Source organism: Ceratocystis lukuohia (assembly GCF_044167205.1).
Source record: "Ceratocystis lukuohia strain C4212 chromosome Unknown Supercontig5_pilon, whole genome shotgun sequence".
Taxonomy (NCBI): domain Eukaryota; kingdom Fungi; phylum Ascomycota; class Sordariomycetes; order Microascales; family Ceratocystidaceae; genus Ceratocystis; species Ceratocystis lukuohia.
In genome coordinates, this window is record NW_027263524.1 from 2,446,856 (window position 1) to 2,467,844 (window position 20,989).

A 20,989-nucleotide genomic window follows, 5' to 3' on the forward strand; every position below is an offset into this window, starting at 1 on the left:
GGAGTTTGTCTTCGTCCCAAACAGCCTGTTGGATGTGGAGTTCCAAGACTGTTCAAGATCATTCATTGCATCCAATCTACGCTAGATGCACTATAGAAGGCCTGCCCAAGATGGAGCAAGATTATCGTTGTCAAATCAATTATAAATGGACAAGATTCGAGAGTAGCACTGGTATTTTCATATCGCTGGCTACTGCTGCCATCACCACGCCTGTAGAGCGGCAGGCTGTCTCCGCTGCCCTGACTCCCTACTCCTGGCCACAAGGTCAAAGATATAAGCAAATATACTGGCTAACTTCCTGGAAGCTGCAGGCTACAGTACACTTGTTTCTCACTCCAGGAGTAGTACGTCTGCTAAGCAACTGATAGCCCTCCGCAACATGAAACCAAACTCCAGACACATATTGCTTTGTTTCCATAATCAAAGGCCTGTAGGTACACAGCACATGTGTACATTTCGGCTATCCTTTTCACGTTCCGGACGAATTAGGGAGAGATGGGATAAAACATCGGGAATCAAACTAAGCCAACTTGTACACATAAAGTTGCCAAATATGACTCAAAGTCCTTTCAGCAGCAGGCTATTCTCTCTATCGACATACGGCATGTCCAGCCTGAGAAGTGCAACAAGCCCCTGGCAGAAGGTAGAGGCAGAGATGAAAGGACAGAAAACAGACAAGTGAGAAGGGACCCTGGTCACCTGCTTCTTGATATGCTTGCACTGGATGTTCATGCCTGAGGGGATAGCAGTTGAGCATTGTACAAACCCTATCTGCTTCACACATCCACATCTATACTTCCTCAACCCCCAGTGCTTCGCTCTTCTGCAAACATCATGGCAACTATCTGCCATGTCGTTGCATCATCGCGAGTTCTGCCACATGCTCTGCAGCGCCTTTCAATCACTAACCCTGACCCTCCTCGACCACCCGTATCCATAGTTCCGCTGTTATCTGCCTGTTAATTTTCTTTTGATCAATAACTTCCCTATGGTCATCTACAGTCATCTCTCCTGTGATATAACCCCTTCTTCTTTTCGCTCTACCCCGCGTTGCAAGCCACTATTTTGACTGTCAAAGCATCTAGTTCTCAGACTTCAATAATGCCATCTTGAACAGTGCGATCGCCCGGCTTTCAGCATTGATCGCCTGAATAGCTGTAGTTCATTCCCAGCTTCTCTGCACCTATGGCAACCATTATACTTGTAAGTTTTATCAATGCTGTAGATATCAGCCTGATTGATACTGTATTTCGCGATTGTGTTCTCCACGGACCTAAACCAATCGCGAATAATAGCCAGATCTTCGCATTTAGCTCTCTCATAGTCGCCTTTACCATTTCCGCACGTGTTGAGATCCGGTTGTCACTAGACAAGTTGGAACCTTGACGCTTGCCGACGGGCAGGGTGTTGCGGTCAGCGAGCAGTCGATTGGCCGTTTCTTTCTTGCACACCACACAATCGTAGGGGAAATCCTCATGAATCCAGGTCAAGAATGAGCTAGACAATAATGTGTTCCTCTAGATCAGATAGTCTGCGTGACCCAAGGATACAATCGCGTCGAGATTGAATGCACCAAGGGCTCGCTATCAGTCCCAACATCATTTCGCTTGACTCGATTCTTAAGAGATTTCTTTCTCGCAACTTGGTGCTTCCTTGCATACATTTTAAAGACGTACATCGGAGAGTTCAGAGAATATAAGCCTCGGGGCATCCCGCATAAACGATGAGCGAGTGGGAGAAATGTGTATCAGATCCTGCTTCGACAACTAGATTACTAGCCTACTAGCTGCAGGCAGGCGACAAAGAGAAGAATAACATGCAATGCTCCTGAGTGAAATGGGGTGTCATGAACATACCCGTCCCACATGTTGTTAGTTCATCATACGTCAAGCCATTCACAGTTAGTCAGTCAGCCCATTTATTGCCTCCTTGAATCATTGGGAATCGTCACCCAGAATATAAAGTGCCAATGCGCCTTATGCTCTATCCAGGTTAAAATCCTCTCTACACTGCTTGGTCACGTCTAAACTAGGTTTCCAGTTGGATCCCCTTGGCGGGTCTGCCATTATCCTAAATGTTGTCGCAATGGCTCTTTGGTACTTTGTACTACAGCAATTCTAACCGTAACTTGCCATATTTCAGTCGAAGGAATGATTGATATCTAACCCTAATGAGAAAGATTAATCAACATGTTTTACCATGTGACCCTAAAAACACTTCACGTGTTAAATCAGTCCTTGAATTTTACATATTAAGTTAGGTACAAAGTTTGTGCACCACTCTGTCCATCCATCCTCGCACCCTTTCCACAGACAAGAATCTCGTCTTATGTATATCTTCAAATAAATTTTAATTAATTCTATCAACTTCTAGTTTTAACCAACTTCATCCAGCCCTTTAACTTTTATACTTGACCTTCAGGGCTTTAATACTTTTGTGTGTATTCAGCCACAATGTGTAGGTTTCTGCATAATTGCTAGTCACGTGTTTGAGGTGTGCTTAGAGCGCCACGCAACACCCCCTCTTCTACCATAGGTAGAAGCCTCCTCAGTAACGATCGACTCATGTGGGGGTTTGTTAGGATATAGACCACCAAAGAGGACCGCATCCGCATTGTATTTCTTAATTAAAGGCGCTGGTAGTGGCTTGGTTAATGCGTCAGCTACTTTGATGTTTGGTGTTGACGAACTCGAGTGCTATAGATCCATCGGCAACTTTCCCTCGAATGTGAAAGTGGTCAGTCTATAGCTGTCTAGTAGCCCGTGACGTGGCATCCGGGCGGTTGGCTGTGACAAGGGCTCCTGTATCGTCTGCAAATCCTACGAGTTCGATATCGTGGCCAATTTGTTCTGCGAATGTCTTCATGAAGATAGCTGCAGCCATAGCGTCTGACATCGCTATCAGTTCAGCCTCGAGTGTTACGGATACAAGGCGCAATGCTGTTAAACATATAGAATCTTTATTAATCGATGGGATGTAAAAAGAGTGTAACTAGAAGGTTGTGATGGTGTGATGGTGTGCGGGGTGAACTACATCTACTCGCTTCACCATGTCCCTGCCTGGCTTCGCCGCCTTCTATATTCGGTACTAAACCGCAATATCATTATCCTTCTCTACCACTTCTTTCTTCCTCCACTTGCTCTTCAATCGTCCGGTTGGTGTGAGGTAAGTTTCTTTTGGTCCATCGTATTTTGTTATCAGTCCCCATTTCGCTTCCCAAGTGTGTAAGGCTTCCAAGTTGTCTCCAATGACATTGTCGATTGGTTCACAGGTTGGTGTTTCGAATCCTTTCCACTTTATCCATACCACTCTCTTCTTCCTTTTTCCATAGGCACAGAGAATTTCATCAACAAGCCACACTTCTTCTCCTTTTTCATTGAAGAGTGGGGTTGTTTTGTCAGAGTCTTCATTTTGTCCTGGCCATGGGTCTTCTCTTGCTGGCCTCAGTAGGTCAACATGAAAGGTTGGGTGTATCCCTTTTGGTACATCAAGCTCATAGACCATTGGTGCTATTTGCTTCATGACCTTGTACTTTGCATTAAGCCAGTCGAGCTTATGGTTTGGTCTTCCCAGTTTCATGTTCTTTAACTTTAGCCAGACTTCTTGTCCTAGTCGGGACATTGGCGCTGCAGTGCGGTGCTTGTTTGCTTGTCGTTCCATGCTTTGCTGTGTGTCTGCTGTGACAACTTGGGCCCACTCAGTCAATTCTTGGAGTTTGGTCTTGATGGCTTTTACATCAGCTATTTTGCTGCCCTCTGCACTCTTGCTGGCTTCGTTATGCACCTGGACCGGGGCGATGTTGTATCCATGGGCGAGGAAAAATGGGCTTACTCCATGCCTCCTGGGCTGTTGTCTGTTGTTGATGGCTATTTGTGCTGCTGGAATCCATTTAGCCCAATCTTGTTGATCTAGTGCTATTTTGGTGCGGAGGAATATCTGGTCCTCTTGGTTTGCTCGTTCAGTTGCCCCATCTGTTTGTGGATGGTATGCTGTTGATAGTCTTCTTTCCACCCCCAGGGTGTTGCAGAATACTTTCCATAGCTCACCTACCCATTGGGGCCCCTATCACTGACAATCCATTCAGGGGGTCCATGATGTGCATAAACATTTGTCATTACAGCATTGACTACAGTCGTGGTTCTTGTGTCTTCCAGTGGTATTAGAATGACATTGCCTGTAAGTCGGCATGTGACTACCAGTAGATCTGTGCATTTTCCTGGTAGGTGTGTCATGAAGTCCATTGAGATTCCCTGCCATGGCCGGGATGGGACTGGTAGAGGTGTGAGATTACTCTCAGCGTTTCTTGAATGAGTGGAATTGGATATCGATCTTTCTTGAGAATTGTGTTTAGTGCTCGGTAGTCAACACAAAGTCTTAACCCCCTCTGGCTTCTTCACAAATAAGACTGGGGCTCCTCCTGCTGAGTTGCTAGCACGAATGAACCATCAATTCTGTCAGGGCTTTTCTCAGTACCAACAGTTCATCTCTTGACATCTGGTACAGTGGGCACCAAGGTAGTTCTTTTTCGCCTTGTAGGTCTATCTTTGCATCGAGTCGTGGCCGGTGGGGTGGGAGTTCTTCATCTGAATGGGCAAAAGCATCCCATAGGTCTGCATATTGTGGCGGCAGTCTTTCGCGGATCTTAGCTGGTGGGGTGTCTGGTTTTCCCTTTAGTGCCTTATTGATGTCTTCTATGCTGGCTGTGAAGACTTTTGTCGAGGTTTCGCCCTTCCTCTTGGCTATTCTCATCAAGGCTGCAAATGTGTGTCCCTTGATTACACCCATTTTTGTTTTTCCATTGTTTTTTTTGTTTTAGTCTTTCTTCTCTGATCCCTATTTTTTCAACAGTGATGTTGGTCGAGCATATCATATCAGCTTTCTGCCTTCTTGAGGTGTGTAGATGGCTCCTTGTTTCTTGATCCATGGTAGCCCAAGTATTAAATCGTGTTCATTTCCAGGGACAATGTATGCGGATACATTCTTTTCTTCAAGTCCCTCGATGTTGATCGACATATGGGCTACTTTATTGACTTCCCCTCTGCTTCCCATTGCTCCTTTCACTGTTCGCGCTGGAATTGGTATACGCTTTAGTTGTGCTTTTGTTGCGAATGATTCAGATACTACGTTGTATGCTGATGAACCAGGATCTTTTAGAGCAGTTGTCATGTTCATGTCATTGATTAGGACTTCTACTAAAAGAGGACTACAGTCCATCATTCCTTTCCATTCTGCCAACCAAAGTTTTGTCAATTCTTCATTTTGCTGCATCTGCCCACGACTTCGGGCAGGGCTCAGGCTTTTTCCTGCTCCTCTTCCATTGAGGTCTCCTCCACTGCTGGTATAGCCCATTCCTGAGTTGTCATGTTATTGACTTGTGTAGTGGTGTTGTTTGGATTCCTTGCTGGTTTCAGTGGACAGACTCTGGCATAGCATCCTGGGCGTGCACAGCGTAGACAGACATTGGCCTGACGTCTCTTGGCTTTCTCTTCCCTGCTGAGCCATCTAGCAACTCTACCTCTCTAACAGTGATCATCAGGTAGGCCTGGGCCGAGGTTCTGTTGTCTGCTAGGTCTTGGAGCAGGGGTTGGACGCATGAAGTTGGAATCGATATCCATTGGCTCACCATATTGGACATGGTCTTGCCTGTTTTCGATTGACCCACTGCTGCCAGCATCAAACTTGTCTAGGTTATGGTTCCGCTGGAGGTTGGTGTAGACTTGTCTGTAGGTTTTTATTTCTTCTTGGAGGGTTTTTCCTGGGGCCATTGCAAGTGTATGGTTGAGGATCTTCCTGTCTAGGCCCTTGCGAAAGGCGTTAATGTTTATCTCTTCAGGCCATTCTTGTCCCCTCGCTTCCAGCAACAAATTCGAAAAGTCTTGTACGTATGCTCCATATGCGTCTCCTCTCTGCTTAAGGGAATTGAGCTTTGAGCGGGCTGCGTCTATATGCCCTGGATCATCGAACCGGTTGTCGAAGATTGTCTACGCCTTGTTTTCGGTTGCATTTTCTTTTTTTCTCAAGTCCGCCAGTCCTCCACTGATCCCTTCGTTGGCTTGCATGCTGAGGGACATCGGGATCAGCGAGACTTTGTTTTTCTCACTTAAGTCCTCCTGGAAGTCTAGGGCAGCCTGCATCTGGTCTTTCCAGGCCCTATACAGGGCCCGGTTCCCATCGTAGCTCACGCATCCTAGGGAGGTGGTGGTTTTCATTATCTCATTGTCGTTCTAGGTTGTGGTGTATAAATTTCAACAAGGACACTGGAGTTTCTGTCGTCTTCAACAGGGACGTCTGTGCAGTATTCTGTCGAGTTGTCGTGTACACTCGATTCTTCGGATGAAATGTGGTAGGTTGGCATTAACCTTTCTGTTCTTTCTGGTTTGTGATGATCGATTAATTTGTTACGGATACAAGTCGCAATGCTGTTAAACGTATAGAATCTTTATTAATCGATGGGCAAATTGTCATGTCCAAGTGCTTGTTCTGGTACGCTGCTGGATCGCAAGGTATTTCTCTGAATCCCATGTGTATCAGGTACTGTTTCATCACTTTCTGCCATTCGTGGCCACTCTGCTTCAGTCCGTATAATGTTCGTTTGAGTTTTATGGCTGTACCTGTCCGGTAGCCAAGGTGTTCGGCGATGTGGGGATTCCTAGCGAAGTAGTCATCCAGTTCTCTTGGGACAGTCAGATATACATTTTCTTGTATTATACCATGCAAATATGCAGCTTTGATGTCGAATTGCCTAAGGACCCGGCCTTTCATAACAGCAGTTGCCATGAGAATTCTCCATGAGTCCGAGTGGGAGGTGGATGCAAATGTTTCAGCATAGTCGATGCCTTCACGCTGCATATCGCCCCTTGCGACAAGACGTGCCTTGTATCGACCGTCTGTTTTAATACGGAAGACCCATCTCAATCTGATCGTTTTCTTATCAATCGGTTTGTCGACGAATTCGAATACATCGTAAGCAAGCATTGTTTCTATTTCCTTGCCCATGGCTTCTCGCCACTTGTTGCTCATTGCCAGTGGTTGTTTGGGAGATGAGGGTTCCGAGAAACTGGAGAGTGCAAAAACTGTCTCATCGTTTTCAGTTAATGGATCGGGACTCTTGTTGTTGTAGGCCTTGTGGACTTGGGTTTCATCGCGATATCCTTGAGTGTCTGAGAAGATAGCGTTTCTGTGGCCAGTACTTGCATTGGACAGGTTGGCCTTTACCTTGTCATTGGTAGGCCTCAGTGTTCCCAAAGGACGTGAAACAAGCGTGGGTTCGTCGTATGGGGCTTTCTCAATTATACGAATGTGGGGGGTACGATAGATCTTTCCGTTGTCTTTGGCGTAGACAATGTAGTTGTGTGTACCTTCGTGACCAATCAGGATGCCTTCTACAGCTTTCGGGGCTATTTTGGATAGGTGAAGATTTGCGACTTCATTTTCCGGCAGCGTGATATAGCATTTGCTTCCCAGTGTTCTCCAGTGTGCAATACTGGGGGAAGGAGGAGGTTGCCTTCCTGCCAAGCGTGCTATCTCGATGTCCCATCTTCTTGTAGCAGAGGTTTCTTGGTCTTGTGGAACCACCGTGTTGATTTTCTCGACAATGATATTCAGTGATTGGTCCCAACAATCCTCTGGTACTCCGTCAGTGACCGCGATGCGTAGCTTCGTGAGGATTTCTTTGACTGAACGCTCAGCTACGCCATTCTGCGCTGGTACGTAGGGTGGTGATGTGACTACCGTGATACCGTTCTGTGCTCCCCAGCTCTTTACCTTCTGGATGTTCACATTTGTGCCGTTGTCCAGCATGAGCTTTACAGGTTTGCGTCCTGTTTGGTTGCTCCATGTCTTGAGCTTTTCAATGATGATGTCCCCTGCTTTCTTTGTGACCTTTGGAATGGGTGCAGCAACTCGAAATCTCGTGAACTCATCCGTCAGGACTACAAAGTATTTACAGTCCTTGGAGGAAGTCCAGCCGACATCTGCGACGTCTATGTGTACGCAATCCATTATGGCGTGGACAGATGGTCTCTTGTCTCTGGGGGAGAAGCGCACTGCTTTTGCTTTCAGGCATGTTTCGCATGCCCATGGTTTAACAAATTTCGGCTTGTCGATTAGTGACCCTCGGGTGTTTTCTATTGTCTTTGCCAAGGATGCATCGTTGACATGCCCGCATCTGTTGTGCATGGTCCTGGTGAGCTGACCTGTTGTGTGCGATGACGGTGGGTCTTGTTGTAGGGCGTTTTGCGAGCTGCTGTTATCTTCTGAGTCGATTTTGGCGACTATCTCTTCTTCCTTGGCCGGTCCTTGGGTAGGGAATTGAGTGTTTGAGATGTTGCGCGGGTGAAAGTTGAACTTCTTGTCGACGACTGCTGCAATTCTCTTCCTCACAATTATTTTCTGTCCAGATATGATGCCTCCCGCATTGTACCACCTTTGGAGGGAAAAGATGTTGATGGTCAACTTGGGAATGAGTAGGACGTCGTGCAAGGTGACTTTCATGTTGGATTCAGGCATACGTATGATCACAGTTCCTTTCTTGTACGCCACTGTTCTTCCATTTCCAGTCATAACGCTAGTGCTGCAATTAATTATGCTACCTCTAACAAAATCCTCCATTCGACTTATCGCATGTGTGGTTGCCCCAGTGTTGGCCAGCCACATCAAGCATCTATAGTCATTGGAGTTAGTGTTGGAGTCTGCATCATCAATTGCTAAGCACGCTGCGGTGATGTAGTGGTCGTCACGATTTGGGGTAGTAAGCATACCAAGACTTGCTTCCTCTGAGATGAAGTTGACATTGAGTGAGTCGCCATCATTTTTGTTTCGTTGCTGGTTGGCGATCCTCTTCTCATTGACCTTTGCGTTGATCTTCTCTCCATCTCGCGGCTTAGTGCATTGGTTGGAGTGGTGCCCTTGCTCGTCACAGTTGTAGCAGGAACCTCTGCTGCGAGTAGTGTTAGAAGAGGCAGGATTATACCTGTTGTGATGAGCGACAGGTAGCTTTCTGTACTTCGCAAGAGTTGATTGAATGCGAACGCTCCGAAAAATTCCAACCACGATATACGATCTAACAAACCCAAGTTGGGTTCAGGGTATTTGCCAAGAACAACTGTACGCATATACTCGACCTTGGATTCTTCATCAATATGGACTCCCAAGGCGGCAGCTTCATTGATGAGTACGATATATCGCTCCAGCAATTGCTTCATGGTCTCCCTAGGCCGAAAGTTGAAAGTTTTGATCTTGGAGAGGTATTCAGCTTTGGCATGCTTCATTGATCCAATCGTCGCGTCGGTGAGATTCATAGATAGGCTGGGAATTGTGGTTTTCGGGGAGAACTTCTATCTGTTGGGATTCATAGATAGGCTGAGTGATTGAGTCTTGAATGATAACCCTTTCCATCTGGTCTAATTCATTATCTTGAATAGGCTCAGTGGGGATGTCTTCCATTAGGATGTCTTCATTAACACCCCTTGAACTTGAGTGAGGTTGTCTCGTCGAAGCTCTTGCAGACTAAAATTTTCATTTGGAGTGCCTGCGAAACCGTCGCACGCAACAGTCTACGTATGCGAACCTGACTTTGGCGTTCTAAGTGCTTGACGTCATGGATTTTAAGATTGGGCTCGTCTAACGACGAGTTGTTTCGCGGCTTTGTTTTATCCTCGGTCTTCTTCAAGGTCGATACTGCCTCCAGAAGTTTCAGGGCTTTCTCGGCTGACAGTTTCTCACGATGACACTGCTTCGCCACATCTCTAGACTCCTTCGGGAGTCATATCAGGCAAAATTTGAGCATCAATTCTTTGCCCATCTTCTTCTCCGTGTTGTGCAGTGAAAACTTCGTCTTGTAGTAGTACCAGTTCTGAATCATGTTCAGATATTTCCTCAAAGATGTCCGTAAGTATTTTTTTCATATCCTCGAACTCGGAATCGACGGCGTCTGGAGCACAAATCGTCTCCAACACTTTATAGGACTCTGGGACTGTACCCTGGTTGCCTATTACGCGAAAAGATTCACTCAAGCTAAGGCCAGGTATGCGCATGGCCAATTCCTCATCTTTCTTTCGGTTCCCTCCAGAACCTCTGCCGTTTCTCTCCACACCTTCCATTGGATTTTCGTCCAGCAAGTAATGCAGTCCTCTGTCCTTGGACAGACTGGTGACTGTGGTAGGTCACTAGACAGGGGGCTGCCTTGGGCCACATCCACATCATGCAAGGCAACGGCCAACAGGGTGGTGGAAGAATATACCGTAAGCCCTCGGATGCTCATACAGCCTGGTTGGTTCTTCTCATCGCTTGAGGGGGGGGTTGCCAGACTGCGCTGGAATTTGTTGTCTTGTCTTCATCATGTTCATGGCTTCAGGTCACATAGCATATTTTTCAGAAGAACGATTTGTTTGTGGGGAAGCTGGGGTTCGACCCCACTTCTGGGTTTAGGGGTTGTCTTGGGTTTTGTCGGTGGGGAAAGGGAAAACCAGAGGTGCTGCAGCAGCGATGCACACAGAAGGACAAAACCACTGTACTCCGCCGGGGCCTATCCCCCGTGCCGACAGCCGGTGGCCTTCTAGACCAGTTTTTACAGGCGGCTGCCACCTACCAAAAATACCAGGTAACCGACAGGTAGGTCCTCGGGCCGCGCTAGATCGAGACCCTCCTGGACCCTAAAAAGTCATAGGAGTTGTTTGAAGTCTATGCGCTCCTGTCACTGCTGACCGCCCGTCTAGAATATGCCGTCCGTCGTATTGCTGCGAAATAACAGTAGCTAGACGTTAAAGAATACAATACAATACAATAGGTACAAAGTTTGTTTACCCCTCTCTCCGTTCTTCCTCGCCCCCTTTTCACAGATAAGAACCTCGTCTTATCTATTTAACCGAACATTCTCCGGGGCACTCGTGGAAGTTTTCTCAAAGACTTGGCCATATTTTCATCCAACAGACGCGAAATGTCGAAGACATACTGGGGTCAGGACGCTAGATAGAGGTCTTGGTCGGTCACATACTTGTAAAATAATCGCAAGCTAAAATTCATAGTTTGTATGCTGATGAATGAATAGCTTGGAAAGAGTACCAAGTGAGGCTTGTCGCTTTGTACTTGGCAGTCGTCGTAAATATCCCCATTGAGTTGAGTTTACACGACTTCTGCAAGTTGTCGAAATACAACCCAGTGTTTTCCATAAGGTGAGCCAGTCCCTTGGCGATAGGGATTAACATTTGGACATGGCTTGTTGACATAACGATCACTGACAAGATGCAGTAGAAATTGCAGCACTCACTGTTCAGGCCGAGGAAGACAGCGCGAGCTAAGATTCATGTCGCCAGGTGTATTCACAAATGGATAAAGAATCTCCGAGCTCTGTTTTTAGATGATATTAGTAAAATAGTAGACTAGCAAGTCAGAAATAGTCATAAAGAATGCCAAGGGTAATCAATTATGTCGTGATGTGTCTCGATCAGGATGTTGGCGGCTCTTTCAGAGCTGGCCTGGTATGTTTGATTTCGCTATTGCTTCTCTTCGCCAGCATTCCCAGAATTTATTGATGCCATGAATGTAGTACCATCTTCCTTGGCAGCAACCTCAAGTGCAATCTTGAGTCTTGACAGGCAGACGTAACAATGGGACGGGCATTAGCCTCTAGAGAGCCATTCATGACTCCAACACAGATGTCATCTGTTTAGTTTTACGGTCTAGAGGCCGGGCCTTACTAGGACGTGTCCACTAGTATTAGGAAGTGACTTGAAAGACCATGAGATTGGGGTTCTAGTCAACAATGCTCTACGAGGGATTACTACTACGGGAAGTCGAGATAGAAACTGCTATAATAAAGGCTGGATGTAATCCAAGGTGTTCATCGCCCGAAATCACGGTAGGACTCGGGCTGGGTTCACACTGTTTGATATTGCTGGCAGACTCTTCTATATGACGTGCGCTTGAGTGAAGTTAGATCCCCTGTACCTCATTTAGCCCAGCTTCAGGACGGGTAATTAGCAAGATGGATGGCAGAATCTTCAACGTCCATTGCTCAAACTGTTGAAACACCGGATTCAATGTCCCAGAGCCCATTTATCTGTAGCATTTACATAGCATTAATCTCGGCTAGTTAATCATGGGAGCAAGATATTGTCTTAAAAGGTATTAGAAAGGTTAGCACACTCTTGTGGATAGAAATTTGGGAAACCTTCTCAAGGAAACACCTTCCGATGGCAGCTCCGATGGCATGGGCATTGTGCATTTGGCGATAACGTGTTTATCACTAGATAGAAATACTCGAGCATTTTGAAAAGGCCTGAAGTAGTGCGCGTGGAGAATGCACATGTATATGTGAAGAGGCGTGTCAACAATTTGAGTAAGAATTGGGAATTGAGGCAATTTCATTCACCAGCATGCAGCTCCCTAAATTGACCCCAACCACCGGCCGTATGTTGTTTTAGTGAACGCTATAGCTCGCTCTGCGTCCTCAAGGATCTCTTTCGAAAAGCATATTCATGTAGCTGTAGTGCTAAAAGACGACTGTTTGTTGAGTGTGCGATACTATCTCGTGGCGCCATGTCACGTAACTAGCCATTCACTAATTGAAATAATCTGTGGTGCCAGAAATCTCGCAAATAGACTTCAACGCACAGCAGGATCTTCCATCGCGTAATCCGTGCAGAGAGGCAAAGTATTATGCGTAAGCAAAAAAAGCAGACAAAATGAGCGTGATGTTGATGCCAGAGTATGAGCCGTGATTGTTTCAATGGCGCATACAAGAAGAGCATACATAGCCGAGACAAGCCATAGTAGTATTACAAGAACTTCGGCGCACTCTAGTGCTAGTGAGGAAAGCTCGGGCGCTACTACAATGAAGAACTAGCCTCTAGAGTTCTGGTTGTTTCACTTACACTGCAGGGCATTACGTGTGCCGGTTTGTTCTTTTTATAGCGGCACCTGGGTGCCATGTCGTGGGGCAAGAACTAACAAAACGTGGAATATAAGATCTGATGTACACATCACATTGCCGTCACTAGTCTTTGGTACCTATGTAAAGAAAGAAGATAAAGAAAGAGAGGTAGCATGCGCCAGAAACATAATCTAGACTAACCAAAACCCAGGTTTCGACCAGAGGGGCCAGCTCCGTATCAGAACTAGAACTAGAGCAGCCTCCGTCCGAGAACCTTGCCGAAAGTAAATACCATGTCAACGGCGGCCCTGTCACTTCTCGCACGCTCTTCGCACCCCCAGCAAGTCATGTGCTGGTTGATGCGCCGGTTGCTGCGGTAGCTTCATGGGCGATGTTCGTGTCTCACTAGACTTTCTCCACGGGACGACCCATGGAGTCATCGATTTCCTCGAGCTCCAGGCTTGGGAGCTGGGTAGCAAGCTGGGACAGCGGGGTTGGGACTTTGAGATTGTGGCGTCTACCCTCACTAGAATTCTTGGCGACGTCCAGCTCTCAACTGTGTTTTTTGACAGAGTATCACATGGAATCGTCGATGTCATCTAGTTCCAGTCTTGGGAGCCGGACAGCAAGCTTGGTCATCGGGGTCGGGAGTTTGAGATTGTGACGTCTAGCACGGCTCTTGGCTCCACGAACCCTATCGGATGGGGCATTCTCGATTCGATCGACAACAGCAGGGACGGACGCACTCGAGTTCCTGGGATGGCCTGCGTTTCTGGGATCGTCCTCCCGGCCGGTGGCTAGACCGAGACGGAGGCCCGGCCATAGCAGGCTGTCGATGCAAGCAAAGGAGTTAGTAAACGGTAGTCTTATTGCAATACAAGAAATAGAAGTTACAAGCATACCTGCAAAAAATCGATGCCCTCACCCAAGGCCTGGAAGGCAATGTAGCTTAGGGCGGGATACTGCAAGTTACAAGAAGTCAGAATAAAGGCCGAATTATCATTCTTGTTGATAGACTTACCTCCACGCCATTGGTTTCTGACCCCCAGAAGCTGTCTCCCATGCTGTACTCGGGGGGACAAGCGACAACCACCGCGACGCGATGAACGCCAGAAACGGAGTTTTATAAAGCGAACCCATTGGGGTGCATCAGTTCGAAGTGAAGCTGAAGACCAAGTAAAAACGGGAATGATGGAGACTTTTGAAACATGTACTACGAAAAGAAGAAGAGAGGAGGAGAAAGAAAACGACAATGGGAATGTCCAAAGAGCAACTAATATATGCGTCAGGTTTGTGTTTGCTCAAATCACGAGGATTATGAGAAGAAAAGATGTCCAGTCATGTGTACAACGCAAAGTGTGCTAAGTAGTGATGAATTGTGACAACAATGGAGACGAAATGGTTGCTCAATCTCCGCCCTCAAAGTCACGTCAGGTGGCTATGGTATGTTCCTGCTTTCAGCCGATGAACCAGAGTACATGGCCTCATTGAATTTGTCAAGAAGTTTGTCTTCGTCCCAAACAGCCTGTTAAATGTAGAGTTCCAAGACTGTCCAAGATCATTCATTGCATCCACCCTACGCTAGATGCACTACAGAAGGCCCGCCCAAGATGGAGCAAGATCATCGTTGTCAAATCAATTATAAAGGGACAAGATTCGAGAGTAGCACTAGTATTTTCATATTGCGGCCTACTGCTGCCATCATCACGTCTGCAGACTGGCAAGTCGTTCCCACCTCTCCCCACTCCCTACTGCTGCTCATATGTTCAAAGAGAGAAGCAAATATACTGGCTAACTTCCTGGGAGCTGCAGGCTAGAGTACACTTGTTTCTCACTCCAGGAGTAGTACGTCTGCTATGCAACTGATAGCCCTCCGCAACATGCAACCAAACTCCACACAGATATTGCTTTGTTTCCATAATCAAAGGGCTGTAGGTACACAGCCAGTGCATGGGCACACGTGTACAAGTGTACATTTCGGCTATCCTTTTCACGTTCCGGATGAATTAGGGAGAGATGGGACAAAACATCGGGAATCAAACTAAGCCAACTGGTACACGTAAAGTTGCCAAAGATGACTCAAAGTCCTTCCAGCAGCAGGCTATTCTGTCTATCTACATACGGCATGTTAGGCCTGAGAAGTGCAACAAGCCCCTGGCAAAAGGCAGAGGCAGAGACGAAAGGACCGAAAGCAGACAACCATACAAACAACAAATATACAAAATAGTGCTGCAGCTGAAGCTTGCATCAAGGGGGTGGCAGAGAAACACAGTCTTTTGTAGGTATTCTCGTTCAGGGATCGCATCTAAAAGATACTTCTTTTTAGCAGATGGGTAGACTAAATGGCCTGCACAGTAGTGAGAAGGGACCCTAGTCACCTGCTTCTTGATATGCTTGCACTTGATGTCCATACCTGAGGGGATAGCAGTTGAGCATTGTACAAACCCCACTTGCTTCACATATCCACATGTATACTTCGTCATCCCCCACTGCTTTGATCTTGCGCAAACCTCTTTGCAACTATCTAGCATGTTCTTGCATCATGACAAGTTCTGCCACATGCTGTGTAGCGTCTTCACTCGCTAACTCCGACCCTCCTCGACCACTACTCATCTAGGGTTCCGCTGTTGTCTGCTTGTTAATGTTCATTGGATCAATTACTTTCCCACCATCATATACAATCATCTTTCCTGTCTTCTATAGCCGCCTTCTTTTCGCTCCATGTCGCTTGCTAAGCGTCTCACTTGACTGTCGAAGCATCTGGTTCTCAGACTTCCATAATACCATCTGGAACAGCACGATCGCCCGGCTTTCAGCATTGATTGCCTGCATGGCTGTAGCTCACTGCCAGCTTCTCTGCACCCGCCTACGGCAACCATTCCACTGGTAATAACCCCTTATCGTAAAGCCAGTTTCACCAAAGTTGTAAATATCAGTTAGATTGATACCGTATTTCGTGATTGTGTTCTCCCCGAGCCTAAAACAATCACTAATAATAGTCAGATCTTCGCATTTAGCTCTCTCATAGTCGTATTTACCATTGAAACACGTCTTGAGATCTGGTTGTCACTTGACAAGTCGGAAGCGTAGCGCTTGCCGACGGGTAACGTGTTGCGGTTAGCGAGCAGTCAATTGGCCGTTTCTTGCACACCACACAATCTTATGGAAATCCCCACGAATCCAGGTCGAGAATGAACTGACAATAATGTGTTCCTCTAGATCAGATAGCTTGTGTGACTTAGGGATACAATCGCGTTGAGATTGAATACACCTAGGGCTCGCTATCAGTCCCAAAAGCATTTTGCTCGACTCACTTCTTAACAGACTTCTTTCTCATAGCTTGATGCTCCCTTGGATATCTTTCAAAGTTGTAAATCGGGGAGCTCAGGGAATATAAGCCTGAGGGCATCCCGCATAAACGATGAGCAAGTGGAAGAAATGTGTACAAGATCCTGCTTCGCCAGCTGGCTGACTAGCCTACCAGCCGACTGCGGGTGGCAAAAAGAAGATCCATGTGTAAATAGAGGTACTTGAACTTGAATATATTTAACGTTTACGGGAATCACAAAGATCCAACGACGCCGGACTGGTGTAAATAGAGGGAAGGCTCTTGTTAGAAATGGGATGCTTTGAGCATGATATGACGTAAATGATAAGCGAATGTGTCTGTGGCCTAAGTCAGGGTTATTAGGATTCACCCTGTTCTAGTTCGCACAAGAATTAGGGTTAGCATCAAGACATAAAGGCCCTTCTTCCAAGGCCATGTGCTTGGTCTATACACGGTAAGTGATGAATGTAAATCGGTTGAGATCCGCTCTGCAAGCAAAATTTAGATAGACACAGAACATTATAAATTATCACTTGTTTTTCCTTCTTCACATCTCATGCAGCCCTTATAAGACAAACGTAAGCAAAACCCAAACGAAAAGTTACAGCTTTTTTATTCACCTTCTCTCTTCGTTCTCCTCACGAAAAATCGTAAATTTTCAGGGTCTGCATCCTCCTCAACTGCTATGGGAAATATTGGCAGTCTAAACTCGGAAGAGCAGCAAAGGCGGGCTCGTGAGCAGCAACGTAGACTTGAAGCCGCTGTGGCGGCTATGCCTGAAGAAAAATACAACCGAGAAAACGAAGAACGCAAACGCAAACCCGCCGAAAATCGCAGCTAATAATAGGAACGCCATCGCAAAATTGCAGAACAGAACTCTCTCCATGAAGGGCGCGGGCGGGAAGGTGATCGAAGGTTACACAAGAAATTACCAAAAACGTAACACAGTGGCTAACAAACCAAGAATATCTTGAATCATACAATTCACTTGCCTTGAACTTGAATTAACTTGAAGTCTACTAGAATCATCAAGATCAAGGCGCGCAGGATTGGCTACTGGGGAGAATTGGGCTTCTGCAAGGCTGACGGCAGATTTAGGCAAGAGCAGCGCGTATGCCTCCAAGCAAACTCGTTGCTCGCCTGCCTCCTATAGTTGTGGCAGAATCAAAAACAAAAGAGGAAATCACCAGACATACCCTAAGTCTAGGAGTGGAGCTGGCCCTCCCCACAAACATTCGTTTTGAAAAAAACTCATCATGTTTCCTAAAGTCATAAAGCCCTCGAAAAACAAGAAGACAGTGTCTCGTGCAGCCTAGCAGAACCTCTTCAAGGTCGAGAAAAAGCCCCAGGCTGTGCGTGAGAATTCAAGGGTCTTAATCGTGAAGATTACCCCCTTGAGTTGCAGCGGTATTGCGGCGATGAGGAGCTGGCGACCGCACAAGATGCCATGAAAAAGGGGGGCAAGTCGACAACGAAGTTAGCCTCAAAGCAAGCTGGCTAGGCGTGGCCTCAAGGCTCCACAGCTCATTGCCAAAAATCTATGGCTGAGTAAAAGAAGAATCAAATAATGAAAAACGCACATTAGCGTCAAAGGCGTCGTCCTCCAGCAGCCCGGAAGAAGATGAGACACCAGACCTCAAAAGGTACCCCCCCTAAGGGTTGTGAGAAGGAGAGTTCACCATTCAATTAACGCCTCTATTCCAATAGCAAACTGCGCCCTAACCACGAAGGGGAAACAACAAGTCCTGTCGGCCGACTTCATCCTCGGCGAATTATACAATGGCATAGCTTCTCAGAGACAAGAAGAAACCTGGGATATACCCTCTTTCAGTCCCTCATTTAGCTCCCAGCCTTTATTTCCATCTCGCCAAGCGGTGGAGCACGATATGCTCAAGATCAAGCCTTTGAATAGTGAGATGGCACTGCACGATACACAAGTCTCTACTGTGGAAAGTGTAGTTAAGCACCTTGTCGATATAGTGCATAAAGACCCATCTCTCAGGAGCCGACTTGGTCTTCAAGGGACTGTGGATTTCGAAAGCCACGCAAATCTCGGAAGCACGGATACATCGCTCTCTTATTCCATGGCGCAAATCCCTAAGGGTTCTGCTGCTAGCGGGATACAGAACCTTGAACAACCGAACCAAGCTATCCACCAGAAAGTGCGTGGAAAAGGCAACAGAGCAGACCAGTTCTGTATCCACAGCACTTCTATCTATGGCAAGATCTCCCTTGCCGCAATCGAGTACAAGCTACCGCATAAGCTTGCTCAGGTCCAGGCTGCTACAGGGATGAAGTCGGATATCCAGCCAGCTCGCGATGTAATTAACCAAGATAACGAGTGATTCCAGTTTATCTCGAAATGGCTTGCCAGTACTGTTATTGGCTACTAGAATATTTGCTGAAAGATCCGTCAGCTGCTTTTTTAGGGAGACGATTAGGATACTTTAGGGTGCAATCACAATGGACGGCGGGACCGCTCACACCTCATTATTGATCGACTCAAAAATTGTAAATAATTTCTAGTTTCAGGGTTGCACTGCTCTTGGGTTCCACACTTTTCTACACCCATGATAAGCGTCCCGCTTACAATGACACCCATCATAAAGCCAGTCTCGCAAAAGTGGTGGATATCAATCAGATTGATACCATATTTTGCGATTATTCTTTGCATGAGCTTGGACCAACCTTAGGCCTAGTTTTTTTGTTCGGCAAAGTTAGAAGCCTACGTAGCAGCCAGCCAGAAACCAGTTGACCATTCCTTCAACACTGCGAGGCTGCGGGGGGAGCTTCTGCCGATCTAGGTCGAGAATGAACAGAACAATGATTTGCTTCAACAAACGAGACAGCTCCCGTAGCTTCGAGATCCAATCCCAACAAGCAGTGGCAGGTTTCAGTGAGGTAGTTTCGCTTGGTATACTCACTGTCTCATTAGGGCCTATAATATATTCTACAGAGTTACTGTGCAATACCAATGTGCTGATTCCCGAACTGCGCGACTTTGAGTGATCATGTGTGACTGGCGGATGATCAAGTGTACATATGGGTGTGTGAAGCAGATGGAGTCTGTGCAATGCACAACTGCTATCCCCTCAGGCATTAACGGTAAGCGTAAGCCTATCAAGAAGCAGTTGGCCAGGTCCTATTCTAACAATTGTGTAGGCCATTTAGTCTACCTGTCTACTCAAATGATGTATCTTTCAAATCCCATCTTTGAATGGAAAGACCTATTAAGGACTGTTTTTCTCTGCTACCTCCTTGACACAAGCTTCAGCTACAACACTATTTCATATGTTAGTTGTTTGTATGGTAGTTTGTTTCTGAGCTTTCGTCTCTGCGATGCCCTTGCTAGGGGCTTGTTGCACTTCCTAGATCCTAGGTTGTTTTTGACAACTTCATGTGTGCAACCTGGCTTGGTTTGGTCCTGGACTTTTTGTCCAATCTCTCCCCGATTCGTCCGGAATGCGACAGAGATAGCGGACATGTACGCAGATACAGATTGTATACCTACAGGCCTGTGATTGGGAAAGCAAAGCCGCGCATGTCTAGCGTTTGGTTGCCTGTTGCGGAGGGCTGTTAGTTGCTTGGCAGACGTGTTGCGCCTGAAGTAAAAGTAATATGGCTAGGAACAAGGGGGGGCGGCCGGGGACAACTTGCCTCTCTACCCTTGCCCCATTTTCGGCCGGGCCTTCTACTGTGTAAGTAGCGTACGGTGCGTGCAATAAATTATCTTGGACAGACTTGGAACTCCATATCCAATGGGCTGTTTGGGATGAAGGAAAAATCCTTCTTGATAGTTGCGATGAGGCCATGTACTGCGTTTCGTCAGTTGAAAACAGGAAAATACCTCAGAATCCCGACGGATATACGAAGGAGTGGGATGAAGTCTTCATTTTGTCTTTATTTTTGTCACAATTCATCGCTACTCATCACACGTGGTATACTACGCATGCCTGGACATCTTTTCTTCTGATAACCCCGTAACTTAAGCAAACACCAATCTCTGAGGCATATATTAGCAGCTCTTTGGACATTCCCATTGCCTTTTTCTTTCTCTCCCTCTTAAAAACTCCATCACTCTCGCCTTGACTTGTTCTTCACCTTTACTTCAAAACGGTGCACCCTATTGAGCCCGTTTCCTCAAACTCACTTTCCGGCACTCATGCGGTCATGGTGAGTGTCATTCATTCCTCCCAGTGCAGCATGGGAGACAGCTTCTGGGCGCTAAAGAGCAATGGCGTGGTGGTAAGTATATCGATTGGAATGGTAACTCGAGTTGTATTCTAACATCTGGTAACTTGCAGTATCCCGCCCTATATTACACTATTACCCAGGCCTTGGGTGAGAACATCGGCATTCATGGGGTATGCTTGTAACTAGAATTTCTTGGATTGCAATAAGACTGGCGTTCACTAACTCCTTTGCTTGCATCGACAGCCTGCCGTTGCTGAGCCACAACCTCCGTTCAGCCACTGGAAACACCATTCTGGCAACACACCCCAGCCCAAACACTCGGGTGCGCCGATCCCTGATGGTGTAGATCGAAATGAGAATGCCCCATCCCATACGTTGTGTGGATCCAAGAGCCGTGCTAGACGCCACAATGTCAAAATCCCAACCCCGCTGGTCCAGCTTACTACCCAGCTCCTAAGCCTGGAGCTAGATGATATCGATGACTCCTTGGCTCGTTCTGTCGAGAAAGTCTAGTGAGACACGAACATCTCCCATGAAGCTACCGCAGCAACCGGCGGGCGCATCAACCAGCACATGACTTGCTGGGGGTGCGAAGA

General features: G+C 46.7%; 4 protein-coding genes across 4 annotated transcripts; 1 reads left to right on the forward strand and 3 right to left on the reverse strand.

The window, feature by feature from the left end:
• Positions 1-3,087: 3,087 nt before the first annotated feature.
• Positions 3,088-4,785, reverse strand: HOO65_050529 (retrovirus polyprotein; the record flags this gene model as incomplete). Its single annotated transcript, XM_071003315.1, has 3 exons — positions 3,088-3,971; positions 4,194-4,270; positions 4,478-4,785. The coding sequence occupies 3 exons, from the start codon at positions 4,783-4,785 to the stop codon at positions 3,088-3,090; spliced, it is 1,269 nt and encodes a 422-aa protein (XP_070858588.1).
• A 734-nt stretch (positions 4,786-5,519) lies between these two features.
• On the reverse strand, positions 5,520-9,269 carry HOO65_050530 (Retrovirus-related Pol polyprotein from transposon TNT 1-94; the record flags this gene model as incomplete). The annotated part of the gene is made up of 4 exons (XM_071003117.1): positions 5,520-5,950; positions 6,101-6,187; positions 6,612-8,906; positions 9,071-9,269. The coding sequence occupies 4 exons, from the start codon at positions 9,267-9,269 to the stop codon at positions 5,520-5,522; spliced, it is 3,012 nt and encodes a 1,003-aa protein (XP_070858589.1).
• Positions 9,270-13,447: 4,178 nt separating this feature from the next.
• On the reverse strand, positions 13,448-13,934 carry HOO65_050531 (uncharacterized protein; the record flags this gene model as incomplete). Its single annotated transcript, XM_071003553.1, has 3 exons — positions 13,448-13,700; positions 13,766-13,833; positions 13,893-13,934. 3 exons carry the CDS (start codon positions 13,932-13,934, stop codon positions 13,448-13,450), a joined length of 363 nt encoding a protein of 120 aa, XP_070858590.1.
• A 4,151-nt stretch (positions 13,935-18,085) lies between these two features.
• HOO65_050532 (uncharacterized protein) lies at positions 18,086-18,544 on the forward strand (the record flags this gene model as incomplete). The annotated part of the gene is made up of 1 exon (XM_071000930.1): positions 18,086-18,544. The coding sequence occupies one exon, from the start codon at positions 18,086-18,088 to the stop codon at positions 18,542-18,544; it is 459 nt and encodes a 152-aa protein (XP_070858591.1).
• Between the last annotated feature and the right edge of the window lie 2,445 nt (positions 18,545-20,989).